The sequence below is a fragment of the Trichomycterus rosablanca genome, chromosome 15 (genome assembly GCF_030014385.1).
Source record: "Trichomycterus rosablanca isolate fTriRos1 chromosome 15, fTriRos1.hap1, whole genome shotgun sequence".
NCBI classification, from domain to species: Eukaryota; Metazoa; Chordata; class Actinopteri; order Siluriformes; family Trichomycteridae; genus Trichomycterus; species Trichomycterus rosablanca.
The window spans coordinates 21,530,231-21,545,159 of NC_086002.1; the positions used below are offsets into that span (position 1 = coordinate 21,530,231).

The window sequence follows — 14,929 nt, forward strand, 5'->3', positions numbered from 1 at the left end:
TCAATCCAATTAAGTTACATTAATAGAATTTCTTTTATAATACTACAAAAACATATTCACATGTTTATGTAACCGTTTCTATGATTTAACCTGCTGTAAAGGACAAAAGTGAATAAATAAAAGCATTATGAACATCACACCTGACTGAGTGGTCCATTGTTTGTTTAGTTTATTCATTTACACTTAACATTTTTGTAATAAAAAATTTGACTTGAATATATGCATTATTTAACCTGCTGTAAAGGATAAAAGTGAATTAAGGCCATATAAACATCACACCTGACTGAATGGTCTATTCCAGCTTATTAAGTAAAATAAATAAATTAAATATTAATCCAATTCATTTGCATGAATATAATTTCTTTGATAATTATAATAATAATAATAATAATAATGAGACATTCACATGTTTATGTATCCTTTATGATTTAACCTGCTGTAAAGGACAAACATAAATAAATAAATTCCTTATGAACATCACATCTGAATGAACAGCCTATTATGTGTGTCTTTTCATTTGCTAAACAGTCAATTCCAGCATATTGTGATCTGATCACTTGTGAATTGCTGGCACATACCCATCTATAGATATTAGCATACATATGGATGGCTGCCTTAAGCTCTTTACTGTAATGGGGGTTACGTTTCTTGTGGGGCATTTAATTTCCACAAAGCTTTATTATATTGTAGTCTGACTTTTGAAGTAAAACAACCATCTCTTAGGCAAACCAGATATCCCTGCCAAGTCTCGAACTTGGAGCTTTCACTCAGAGAGGGAATGTGTTCACCAGTTACACCACAGGGATTTGGTTTTGGTTTGCCATTGAGCAGTTGCTTCATTTTGGAAAAATAAAATAATAATAAAAAAAAAACCCATAAAGATAGTTATTTAAAAACTTAAGTTATTGCAAGTGCATACAATTTGGGGACAAACCTTAAAATTTAAAAAAATGCCAAATTCAAAAACACTATAATTCCAATTTAAGAAGCAATTATGTATATAATATTTTATAATATAATATAAATAATTTGTATAGACAATAAGTAATTCAAATAGGAAAAAAAAAAAAAAAAATCAATTTGTTTAAAATGACTGTGTACAAAATTCTTACCATATAATACTTACTGTATATGAAATATATAGTACTGCATGTATGTATATAACTGTAAAAAAAAGTGTCGTGTTGTGTTTAGATGTACAGGTATAATGAATAAAATTAAATAAATCAGTAAATAAAACCAGAAAAAATACAGAAAATATATGTAGTTGTCCGAGTGCAGGATTTCACTGAGTGTCTTTCTTCTTACCATAGCCACGTGCAGACAATGTGGCCTTCCATTCAGCCAGTGACACCGTGGCTGTTTCCTCACAGTACCAGTTCCCATAGTACTGGTGATGTGTAGGCGGTTTCCTCTCTTTCTGGCATTTTTTGCACCTGATAATGTCAGTGTGGCGAACATACTTACGGGTGTGTATGCCAGTCTTCTCTCTCTGCAGCTTCCTTTTGCGGTACCACTGTGTATTGTAAGGAACATCTGGCCCCGGGGTTGCTGACGACATGACCTGAGAGGGTCCAGCTGTAGCCGGATTGACTGCAGCAGGCAGAATATGCTGTAGTCTAGATGGAGCAGCTGGTCCATGGCTGTCCGGACATGGTTCAGGTAAAAGATAAACCTGGCCTTGAGGTTGCAACAGTGGAAGAGAAGCGATGCTTGTGGAGACTGGTGAGCCCTGGAGAGTTGGAGGAAAGTGTTTCTGAGGAGGGGCAGACGATGGTAGGCTGGAGTCAAAGTTTAATCGCTTTTTGGTCTTTGCCATGCCAGCAGTATCTGGAGGGAGAACAAAGACATGAGGGTTACTCATTGACTCGGAGGTGGTGAGACTCTCCTTATGGAGCGTGGCGTGCTGAGTCACAGGACCAGACACTGATGCTTCTGAAGGCGTTATGCCCTGCTGAAGCACACCAGCCTCCTGAGAGCGGCTGCGCCGACAGTACCTACGAAGACACACAAACACATCAGTTAGAATTTCAATAAAGTAATTCCAACAATTCATTACATTTGATAATCGCTTGACTCACCACTCTGACAGTGTGGCCGTATTAACTTCAGGCAGCTGAATGGTGGTCTCCTGCATCACATGCGCATTACTAAGAATGCACTCTCTAATGTGCTTGTAAGCACGAGTGATGAGGGTCCATCTTCCAAGCCTTACCCCCTCGACACGCTTCGGGTGTGGAAAATCCATGCAAAGTTTCACAAAAATGGCTTCCACAACCCTGTTGCAGTCTGGCCACTGTGCTGGGCTGTTTGATCCGAGAAAACACCTACAAAGAGAGAGAAAAAATAATAATTATATTTATATATATATATATATATATATATATATATATATATATATACAGTGTATCACGAAAGTGAGTACACCCCTCACATTTCTGCAAATATTTCATTATATCTTTTCATGGGACAACACTATAGACATGAAACTTGGATATAACTAAGAGTAGTCAGTGTACAACTTGTATAGCAGTGTAGATTTACTGTCTTCTGAAAATAACTCAACACACAGCCATTAATGTCTAAATAGCTGGCAACATAAGTGAGTACACCCCACAGTGAACATGTCCAAATTGTGCCTAAAGTGTCAATATTTTGTGTGACCACCATTATTATCACTGCCTTAACCCTCCTGGGCATGGAATTCACCAGAGCTGCACAGGTTGCTACTGGAATCCTCTTCCACTCCTCCGTGATGACATCACGGAGCTGGTGGATGTTAGACACCTTAAACTCCTCCACCTTCCACTTGAGGATGCGCCACAGGTGCTCAATTGGGTTTAGTCCATCACCTTTACCTTCAGCTTCCTCAGCAAGGCAGTTGTCATCTTGGAGGTTGTGTTTGGGGTCGTTATCCTGTTGGAAAACTGCCATGAGGCCCAGTTTTCGAAGGGAGGGGATCATGCTCTGTTTCAGAATGTCACAGTACATGTTGGAATTCATGTTTCCCTCAATGAACTGCAGCTCCCCAGTGCCAGCAACACTCATGCAGCCCAAGACCATGATGCTACCACCACCATGCTTGACTGTAGGCAAGATACAGTTGTCTTGGTACTTCTCACCAGGGCGCCGCCACACATGCTGGACACCATCTGAGCCAAACAAGTTTATCTTGGTCTCGTCAGACCACAGGGCATTCCAGTAATCCATGTTCTTGGACTGCTTGTCTTCAGCAAACTGTTTGCGGGCTTTCTTGTGCGTCAGCTTCCTTCTGGGATGACGACCATGCAGACCGAGTTGATGCAGTATGCGGTGTATGGTCTGAGCACTGACAGGCTGACCTCCCACGTCTTCAACCTCTGCAGCAATGCTGGCAGCACTCATGTGTCTATTTTTTAAAGCCAACCTCTGGATATGACGCCGAACACGTGGACTCAACTTCTTTGGTCGACCCTGGCGAAGCCTGTTCCGAGTGGAACCTGTCCTGGAAAACCGCTGTATGACCTTGGCCACCATGCTGTAGCTCAGTTTCAGGGTGTTAGCAATCTTCTTATAGCCCAGGCCATCTTTGTGGAGAGCAACAATTCTATTTCTCACATCCTCAGAGAGTTCTTTGCCATGAGGTGCCATGTTGAATATCCAGTGGCCAGTATGAGAGAATTGTACCCAAAACACCAAATTTAACAGCCCTGCTCCCCATTTACACCTGGGACCTTGACACATGACACCAGGGAGGGACAACGACACATTTGGGCACAATTTGGACATGTTCACTGTGGGGTGTACTCACTTATGTTGCCAGCTATTTAGACATTAATGGCTGTGTGTTGAGTTATTTTCAGAAGACAGTAAATCTACACTGCTATACAAGCTGTACACTGACTACTCTAAGTTATATCCAAGTTTCATGTCTATAGTGTTGTCCCATGAAAAGATATAATGAAATATTTGCAGAAATGTGAGGGGTGTACTCACTTTCGTGATACACTGTATATATATACACATACACTCACACACACAAATATACACACAGTATATAAATATATACAGTTGTGCACATAAACTTACCGTCTTGTTGACTCCACACCTGAAGCTACAATTTTCTTAGTCGCTCTGAAACGCCCCTTGTTCAACGTGACCTGATGACGTGGAGAATACACTGTGCGACCCTTGTCATAGTCACCCAGAGCCTGCCAGAGGGCGATGACATGGTCTGACTCTTCCCGTGACAATGCAAGGCTGTGGTCTTTCAAGCTGACTAAATAGACTGCCAACTCTTGAACTGCCGCATACCCCACAACGTGATCTGGCCCAACAGAGTCCTAAATGAATAAACAAGTAGTTAGACAAAAACAGAAGAATTGCTACAAAGTGCACCTTTTTGAAGCTAATAAAAATGACATGTAGTATAAATAAGAGGAGCATTTAAAATGACCATAGAGCATGTCAGTATAATTCACAAATAAAGAAAATCAGAATATAAAGTCCTACATCGAGACCAGAAGAAGCTGCGGAAGCAGAAGCCAGATCACTGGATGTCGATTCTTGCTTACGTGGATCTGCAGCTAAACAAAGGGGGAGATTGAAAAATTGAAACATAATACATGGCACATTTTATTTTTAATTCATAACATGAGTCTGATGATGCAGTGTTAAATACTTACAGCTGTGAGCAAGTGAGGAGGCAGGCGATTCAGGAGAGATGCTTAATAGAGAAGCTGTGGGAGTCACCTCTACAGCAGCAGAAGGACCAGGGACAGGTGGAGCAGCAGCAGTAGCAGAAAAAGACTGGAGATCAGAGATTGGAGGAGTAGCAGACAAACCTCCTCTGGTGTCACCAGCAGCAGAAGGGGCAACACGTGGTGTTGCAGAAGCAGGTGGAAGTAAGGACACCCCAGATGCATCAAAGGTAGGAACAGTGAAGTCCTCAAAGTCCTGTGTCTCCACAAAGCCCTCGTCCTCAGCCACAGTGACATTCTCAGTCTCAAGTGTTGAGATGGTCAATTTATAGTCCTCCAGAACATTGCCAGTCTGCCCATAGAGGTATTCCAGCCCAATAAGTTCTCCTGTTGAAAAAAAGAAAAAAAATCATCATCTACATCTATAAGTTCTTAACAGGTGTCAAACCTGAATGATCTTGTATTCCCATTACTATATTTAATCCAAGCCTACCTGTATATTTCCTTGGCACTGTATAATCTACCAGGTTCCTCCCCAGCACCTCCTGAGCCAACTGGTTAGCTGCATGTCGAAGAAGACCACTGTAGGAGTGTGGCCCCCCACTTCCTGCTGCTGCCGTGCTCCTGTCTTCATTCCACCGGGCGAGGCCATCCAACAGATACGCCTGGAAAAAGGTGTCACCTGCCAGGGTTCCTGAAACACATAATGAATACTAATTGTGATTCTGGTATTAATTGTTTAAAAAAAATGAAGACTTGTCTCAAATTATGCATGCATTTATAAATTCATACTTACCAGGAATGAACCTGTTCATGTGCAGATGAAAGGACTCCAGTGAAGTGGATCCTCTCGCACACCTGTAGGTTGGCAGCCTGTGCCCACACTTCACTATGGTTCCAGTCTGCATGTACAGCTGTACACCTGGAGGGTCCTGGATGCAGGCGATGTGCTTTCTCTGTGACTTCCAGATCTCAGCCATTCTTGCAGAGTTGATGAGAGGCACGCCAAGGGTGTTGTGTCCCTTCTCACCATCATAGGCCTGAATCAACTCCGTTATGAGTGCCTCGATCTCCCTGCAGCTCCGGGTGGCCCTCTTGCAGTGCAGTGCCATTTCAGACCTGGTGATGTGGCGCATGACGTCTGCCTCTGTGGGACGTATCAGTCTGGCCTCCAGTTCAGAGCGCTTAGCTTCTTTGAGAGCTTGCAGATCACTCTCGTCCCACACGAAAATGCAGTGGCTCAGACGGCTCATGAAGCCAGCATAGAGGGTATGAGAATCGGTGGTGCAGCCAACAGCAATTCTCCTCATAAAGTGCCAGATGTCAAGACGGATCGCCATGTCCCGCCACGCCCAAAACATGTTCCGGAGATGACTTGAGCCACAGCAGTCCCGGTCGACGTACAAAACCTCAGGGGGCGACACGCCAGCATCCTGGTAGCGCTTGACAATGCCTTCAATCATCCTGCCCAAGCCATAGCCCTCGGATGCTGTGAGCACAGACATAACGATCTGACCATGCTCATTTCCGACATTAGTGGCCCAGGATGCTGTGGAGCGACTGTGTCCTGCCATCTTCCTCACAATCTTTTTGGTGGAGTCCATTTTCAGAACTCTGCCAAAGTGGGAGGTGATGGAGGCCTTTATTTCCTCCAATCTGCTCAGGACGTCTTGAGCGTAGACCTGCATCAGCCAGCGATGCTTCGGGACCGGAAGCAACCCTGGTAGCTCTCCCACAGCAACAGGCGCGATCAGTCCAGATGATGCAGCCCTTGTGAATGCTCTGCAGTCAGTGAGAAACTGGATCTGTTTCTGCAGCCAGGCCTCCGAGTGCTGCTCCTCCAGCTGCTTTTGGATCTGACTGCTGCTGTTCCCCAAACCCCTCTGCCGCATCTGGCGCACTACCTGGATGTCGCATCCCAGTCTGGAGGTAAGGAGGCAGGGAAACTGGACGCGATGACCAATGTCTAGCTGAGAGACGATGTTGTGGCTCCAGCTGATGACCTTCCTCTTGCAGCTCTTGCAGGCAAGATATTCTGCTGCCATAAAATATGAGCTGCAGACACCGACCACCTGCCTGATCCTCTGGTGCATTCCAGCAGATGTGAGCTCCTCCTTGCCGCAGTCTGGATGAGGACAAAACAGCTGCACATGCCAAAGCTTCCTCGGCATCCAGAGGAACAAGGCGTGTCCAAAGTACTTGTCCATCTGTGGCATACCACCTGGAGAAAGTGATGGTTGCGGGGGGTACCACCACATCCTGTCCACTCTGGCATGGTCCAGCTCCGGTTGCCTAAAGCGTGACCACTTGAATAGGGCATTGGAGATCCACTTCTGATCTACCAAGGGAAGAGCAGGTTTCCAGCCAGCATAGACAAATTCCGCTTTCTAAAATATAGAAACAAAAGTGGGAGAAAGAGAGAAAACGGAAGGTTAAATACTGTTGTAATCGTTCTTGCAAATCTAAATAAAGCTATTAAAAAGTGTACGCACATGTAACCATGTATGGCTGAAATTGTTAACATTAACAATGCATTGAGCCCTTATACAACAGATATGTAATTAAAATCTAAAACTTACGTTCTGATTCCACCTGGTCCGCTACCATCACCAACTCACTGTCAGCAACATGGGTGGTCTCAACCAAAGCAGAGGATGCAGCTGACACAAAAAGCAAAAAAAAAAAAAAAAAAAGTTTATATGCGTGATATTTAAATAATGACAAACTGTAATTTAATAAAGTTCTCGTCATCACTGCATACTTACAAGGTTTGAACTTGGCCGGGGAAAGAAGCCTCTTCACCCTTTTCTCAACATTTGTCACGCTGCTACTTTTCCCAACCAGCAGTGAACGCAGGGAGGAAACAGGAGAAGGCCTGGAAGTTGTGGAGGGCTGGGCGGTGGCTTGAGAGCTGGTGGAGAGCTGGGCGGCAGCTTTGTAGCTGGTGGAGGGCTGGGCAGCGGGTTGCGTGGCCATGTTCTCCAGCTTGATCCGAACAGCATATCGGCCCTCGGAAAAGTGCTCTATATAGGTCCGGAAAGCCCTCTTGTTTTCGGCATGGTTTCTGGAATCATAGTTTCCACCAGAAGATTCCTTTGTCATGGCAGCAACAAGGTATCCAGCATAGCCAAGAGCATTTTCTGCCACCCACTTGAAGGTCTGTCCACGGAAAACCCCAAACTGAAGCTCATGCTGACCCAAAACATGGATATCGTTCTCTGTATCTCCACCTGACCGCAGGACTGCCTCTTTAGCAGAGTTCCGGACCCTCTCAGGTGAAATAGCACTGGACCATCTCTTCTTTCTATTCTGTTCTTTGACTGCTAAGGCAGCCATGGAGTCACAGAGGTTCAGACTTCCATCAGTCCTCTTCCTAAATTTAGGCTCCATTTTCTATAATAATAATAATAATTAAAATTATTGATGTATTTTTTTTTTAAAGCCCCAAAAACAGTACAATAACATTATCAGACCAACCATCTGCTGTAATAAAGCTTATACATGTTAATAATGACAATACTGATAACTTAACCCAAGCAGCACAATAAGACCAATTGTAACATCTTAAACTGCAGTAATAAAGCCCTGAAACAAGCTTATAAATGTTAATAATGGCAATTTATCCGAAACATACTGTAACTATGGTATTTTAAACCATTATAAAAAAAACTGAAATATAACTATGGTATTTTAAACCATTATAAAAAAAAAACTGAAATATAACTATTATATCTATTATATATATTATATCTATATAATATAACTGGTATTTTATCGTACAATAACAGGAATGCGTCTTTAAAAATACATTTTCTAGCTTGGTGTGAATGAGCTTTTAGAGGAATTACATTACAGACTGTGGATAATACTGTAATTTCCTCTAGAACAAGGCATTAAACCACTAGAAATAACTTTTCTACAGCCTTGTTTTGTTCACATGTCTTTAGTTAATTGTGCACCAAGCAAGCAAGCCTAATTTAATTATTGTCCTATAAAACATCGAGAAGCAAAAGAAATTCACCAACAGTAATCAGTAAATATTGTTAGAAGTAAGTTTAGGCTGACACGAGGTTACATTTCAAGGAATAAACATAAACTGACCTAGCAAAGGAACGTTAGCATCAACTTATGAACTCGAACGAACTTTAAAATATGAAATAAATATAAACTTACCAAAGAAGATCAAATCCTTGCAAGGAGAAGTGTGAGGAAAAGCGTTTTATTCTTGTGATATTGCAGAAGAAAAGCGTTAGATATTGCGCCAAAAGACGCAAATCTAGTACTGGAGCTGCAGCAATGCACGTCGCTATTTACCATGGAAACCGTGACGTCATCGGAATGCGTGATAGGCGCAGAAAACATACGTCACTACGTCACGCCTCCTTCGATTTTTGGGGGAAAGATGAGGATCGTGATTGGCCGGTTGTTGGCATTCTTGGGGGAAAGCTGAAACGCGATTGGACCAAGTCCCCAAGAGTCCCCCAAGAATAGCGAGACTCACAGCCGGCACTGAGCGCCAGCGCTAGACTGAATCTGACAGTTTTTGTAGTTGTAGTTTAGGCACAATGTTGAAAAGCAGAATCTGAATGTGAGCATCACGAACTGGATGAGAATCAAACTCACACCCTTCTGACTGTAAGTGTATGGTCACTACCTGTTCTATTTACAGTGAGACATCTGATAATAATATTGAAAAGCAGAATCTAAATGTAAGCATCAAGAACTGGATGAGAATCAAACTAGTGCTGGGCGATTTTCACGATTAATTTGGTTCATTTGCATGAACGTTTTCACACGATGTTAGAAATGAGACAATCACGATTGTTTACATACTTTATATTTTAATTAAAATACCAACATGTCACGAGGCAGAAAGTGACCAGACACTCATGGAATTTAAATCAGGGAAAGTTTAATATCAAAAGGGCAAAACTACGGTGGCCGAGAAGTGCAAAACAAATTAACATTTTAGAAAACAAAATTACAACAGTAAAAACAAAATTACAAAGGTAAAAAAAAAATACATTTTAGAAAACACAATTACAAAGGTAAAAACAAAATTACCAGTGCCGAAACAAATTTACAAGAGCTGAAAAACTTTTACCAATGCCGAAACAAATTTACAAACGGCAGCTCTGACGGAAAAGGTAGGAACAATATACAGGAAGTGCTTGTTGTTTACCTGCTGTCAATCAAACTGTTTGGCGGGGATAAAGTGAACAGAGTTGTGTCGGCAGTTGTGACGGTGAATGATCAGCGATGTTTTGTCCATTTTGTGGCAATCATTTTAGCCAATTAGTCCGCTTTTGTTTTTCTTGCGGTAAATCGTTAGAATTTTTAGAAGAGCAGTCAAAAGAAGACGTAATAAATTTGTGTATAGGGTATTTCAATAAAGGCCACTCCTACGATGTTATCGTTGACATGATGTCCTCCTTACATGGTGTTAACATTAGTTTGCGATCTCTTAAAACTAAACTTAAACAGGCTGGACTGTACCGTAGAAAGGGCTATTCTTCTACACACGCTGTCAGGAATGCTATAGGGTTGGAGCTTCGTGGACCTGGACAGCTCTTTGGCTATCGAACAATGTGGCAAGTACTCACGCAAAAGTACAATCTACGAGTAAAGAGGGATGATGTTATGGTGTTACTACAGGAGCTTAATCCTCGAGGATGTGAGATGAGAGCACGCAGAAGGTTTATTAGAAGAACCTACCACTCAATGGGGCCGAATTACATGTGGCACGCTGACGGTTACGACAAACTCAAGCCATTCGGTTTGGCCCTTTCGGGATGTATAGACGGATTTTCGCGGAAAGTACTGTGGCTTGTATGTGGACCAACAAATAACAACCCCTCAGTTATTGCTCACAATTTCATCACTTGTGTGCGAAACCTTGGTGCTGTCCCCATGAGATTGAGGACCGATTGCGGTACGGAGAACGGCATTATGGCTGCAGTTCAGTGTACCCTACGGCACCAGCACACTGATTACTACTCGGGAGCGTCTAGCCATATGTATGGTTCATCCACCAATAATCAACGCATCGAGTCATGGTGGTCCATATTCAGAAAGGGAAGGTATGTACCTGAGTTTCCGTTTTCATAACTACTGTTAAGACTATAGGTTTTTGCCGCTTTGTTGTATCAGTTATAATCTTCTAGATTAACTGACATGAACCTCACTATAAAGAACCTAAATTCAATAGTTAAGTGCGTGAAAACACACCGGTTAATACATTTGTTGTACAGTATATTTAACCTCACTGTAGACCGTTAATGTTAATTTCTATAGGTCTCAGTTCTGGATGGAGTTATTTGCAGACCTCCGAGATGCAGGATACTTCAATGGAAGTCATGAACACCAATGCTTGCTGAGATTTTGCTTCAGTGATGTCATACAGAAGGACCTGGATGAATGTGTGACACTGTGGAACAGTCACAGGATTCGCACTTCTAGAACCGCATCATGTCCTGGAGGAGTGCCCAATGAACTGTACTATTTACCACACAGGTAATTGATTGGTGATGGACTGCTATTTCCCTGTATCTGTTATTGTTTTATTTGTAGCTCATATGTAAATAAACTCTACTAATAAGATCCATTCCTCATTCTAGGTTTGGCTCCAGAGACTGTGGATTTAGAATTGAAGAAACAGAACTGGATGTTTTCCCTGAATCAAGACAGTCAGTCAATTCATGTGGTGACCAAAACATCCAGGAGTACTTGGATTTTGTTGTGGAGTGCAGTCAACTACAGAAGCCAATTAACTGGGAGTCCGCATCAGAACTATACTTATGGCTAAAATAAATTGCTCAGCTATGATTGTTTTAATTACATAAATTAACTGAGTTAATTTTTAAATTAACTTTTGCTGTCCATGACATCTGACCTCAATTATCACAGTAAGAAAATGTTGAAAAAGTTTGAAATAAATTGAGTAACAGCAATGCATAGTACAAAATATTTATTAAACTCTCAAAATGGAAAATAAACATTAACTCTTTATCTGTATTTCTTTTCCTATTACCTCTTTGAGATATCAGGACTTTAATAAATCTGTCCAAATGTAACCTAACATGAACAAGAACATGTTCACACGTGCATATAGACCTAACCAAAACATGCTTTTCCCCAGCTCATATCTACAAACTGATCACACATTTTAAAAACAGCCAAATCCTGGGGAATTCTGAATTCCAAAATCCATACGTGATTTAAACACATTGTAAGAATCTAGGAGTGGTAATTTTAATGTGTTTGAACATGTATTTGCCATTGGGAATGGTGAATCATCCAGAAACTCGATTTTTGGCAGTGGTTCCAATCCAGAGGGGGGAAGTGAAGTTAGTCCAGTTGCAAACATTAAAACATCTTCCACACACAGAGCAGCCTGGCCTTCTGTAAAGGAATATAATTATCATGCACATCCAAGTAGTAAAAATTAAAATTTATTATGCAATCTTTTGCACACCTTCACAATCAAGGAGATAGTCTGCCCAGTAACCCAGGGTTTGTCCTTCTCTGAGCCTTCTGTTGCTTCCTGATGGACTGAGGTCATGTTTGAAAAGTCTCTCAAGTTCAAGAGCAGTAAGTTTCTTTTCTGAGTAGCACAGGACAGGGGCCAGCAATGTAGGGTACTGCTGCAGTGCAGTTAAAAACTGAAGGGCTGAAAGACCTTCCTTAAATCTAAAGAGTACAACACAGTTACACTGCTGTATAGTGCCAATTACATACAGTATGTGTATAAACAATATGATAAACATTATTTAAAATGAATATCCATTAAAACAATCACCAGAAACATTTTTTAAAAAGTGTTATATCTAGTACATTATTGATGCTATACTTAACTGACATCAGTACTTACAGTGCCATTTAACAGCTGAATTGCAGACTGGCACTATATTTGTTTTTTTAAATGGAAGGTAACCAACCAAAAATTGTAAGACTAAGATATGCTGTTACCTGTCGATTACACACATGTTGCGGTCAATAATATACCATCGGAGATAGTCTGACACAACTGTTTTCTTTTCTTCAAGAGCTGCCACATGTCTCAGACAGCCAGCTGTCTGTAACATTGTGCTATGCCTCAGAGTACAGTCTTGCAGAGCCTCCACAGAAGCAGCATTCTCAATCTAAAAAACAAAAATGGGGCACAACAAGTAATCAACCATTTCATTAAAACAATATTCTTGTATCATTGTCTTATTTCATCAGCTCAACAAACCATGTAGGTGCACTTAGGAGTTCTTTGGTTTCAGGCTGTATATCACAAAAGGTTTTTTGGTAAAGACAATGGCTCTACATAAAGGCATGAGTTCAATACTGAATTATTTGCATGCATATACAACACTTCAATAATATGAAAAACTACTTACTACATGCACATGCAGCATTATAAACATAACCACTGCATTCATTAAAAACCCTTGAGGAACATTTTTTTACAATGTGTGTAGGCAATATGTTTCTTGGCATACCTTAACACCTTTGTAACTGGTGTTATGCAGTTAGCAGCGCTGCTGGAGATTTTAAACGCTTTAGTGTCACTGCTGGACTGAGAATAGTCCACAAACAAAAAATATCCAGCCAACAGCACTCCATGGGCAGCATCCTGTGACCACTGATGAAGGTCTAGAAGATGACCAACACAATAGGCAGCAGATGAGCTATCTCTGACTTTAGATCTACAAGGTGGACCAACTAGGTAGAAACGTCTAATAGAGTGGACAGTGAGTGGACACAGTATTCAAAAACTCCAGCAGCGCTGCTGTGTCTGATCCACTCATACCAGCACAACACACACTAACACACCACCACCATTTCAGTGTCACTGCAGTGCTGAGAATCATCCAACACCTAAATAATACCTGCTCTGTAGAGTCCTGACCATTGAAAAACACAGTAAAAGGGGGCTAACAAAGTATGCAGATTGGACAACAGATGGACTATAGTCAGTTTTTAAACAACTACAAAATGATCCTATATGGTAAGTGGAGCTGACAAATAATCAAAGAGTATATAAACAAGGAGGTGGTTTTAATGTTATGGCTGATCGGTGTATAAGCTCAGTCAATAAATGTATATACTGTATATGCTCACCTTCTCATTACATTACATACATAGCTTAATCCTACTTCCTGTACTATCACAGAATAATAAATGTAGCCATTCCTCTGTGTATGTGAGCATGGAAGTAAACTTTTAAGAAACAAATCGATAAACCCTGCCCTACAATAGCCTTACACTTTTCTTACCTCTCGCAAAGCTTTCCCTATTTCTTCTTCAATTATTAAATCAACTGTTGCTTTGAATGAAGGCTGGCCTGCTAGGTAATGTACAAGATCTTCTGACAGGAAATGGGGACCTGGACCTCCATGCACAACTGACACTGCAATCATCTTCCCTGCCAAGTAGTACTCATCCTCCCTGACAGCTGTGAATGAAAATTATTCTTATTTCTATATTCAGATAAGCTGAAACTCAGCAAATTGTTGCTTGATATCTATGGAACAGTTCAATTAACAAATCATATAAATGATGTAACATAAGTGGAAGTCACAAGTCTAACACTATAAATACCGTTTGCATTGTAGACCAAGAAACGTTGTCCTGCTGGTCCATCAAAAATTGGCCGATCTTTTAGATGTTTCATTAATAGAGTTAGAAACTCTCGTCTAGGACCACCTGCATCAATTCCATCTTCAAAAACACCAGCATCATCAGTAAATCTGACCAGCATGTCACAGGTTTCTGAATAGGTTGCACGCTTGAAACCTCGGATTGCTCCATCCCAAACATTTGACCTTGAGATGTTGAACCGGCTGACTCTTCCATGATCAATAGGATGTGACAGATTTGTGATGATTTCAGGTAGTGTAATGTTTACCTCCCTATAATTACACAAGAGTGACTTACATAGGAAATTCCAGACAGTACACACTGTTTGACAAAGCTGATGTGCAGTAAAAGGCTGATTTCACATATTATTATTAGGGCTGTCGAAGTTAACGCGATAATAACGCATTAACGCAATCTCAATTTAACGAGATTAAAAAAAATAGTGCCGTTAACGCACTAATTACATTACGAGATTTTTTCACTTCTAAAACTAAAGCAATTCATTTTTCACCCACGGGAGACAGATTGAATTATTCTCACTGACCACGCTCACACGCACGTTTAATGTTCTTTAGTTCCGTTTGACAAAAAAAACCCTTAAAAATAGAGCTAACAGCGAAGAT

General features: G+C 41.2%; 3 protein-coding genes across 3 annotated transcripts in view; 2 read left to right on the forward strand and 1 right to left on the reverse strand.

The window, feature by feature from the left end:
- Positions 1-14,929, forward strand: part of LOC134328786 (uncharacterized) — a 765,451-nt gene that overhangs the window by 680,163 nt on the left and 70,359 nt on the right. The window lies entirely within an intron of this gene.
- LOC134328778 (uncharacterized) lies at positions 10,066-11,660 on the forward strand. The gene is made up of 3 exons (XM_063010002.1): positions 10,066-10,759; positions 10,974-11,192; positions 11,297-11,660. The coding sequence occupies exons 1-3, from the start codon at positions 10,101-10,103 to the stop codon at positions 11,487-11,489; spliced, it is 1,071 nt and encodes a 356-aa protein (XP_062866072.1). The 5' UTR covers positions 10,066-10,100; the 3' UTR covers positions 11,490-11,660.
- On the reverse strand, positions 11,661-14,525 carry LOC134328813 (G2/M phase-specific E3 ubiquitin-protein ligase-like). The gene is made up of 4 exons (XM_063010040.1): positions 14,268-14,525; positions 12,648-12,820; positions 12,154-12,368; positions 11,661-12,080 (listed from the first exon to the last, which is right to left on the reverse strand). Exons 1-4 carry the CDS (start codon positions 14,307-14,309, stop codon positions 11,845-11,847), a joined length of 666 nt encoding a protein of 221 aa, XP_062866110.1. The 5' UTR covers positions 14,310-14,525; the 3' UTR covers positions 11,661-11,844.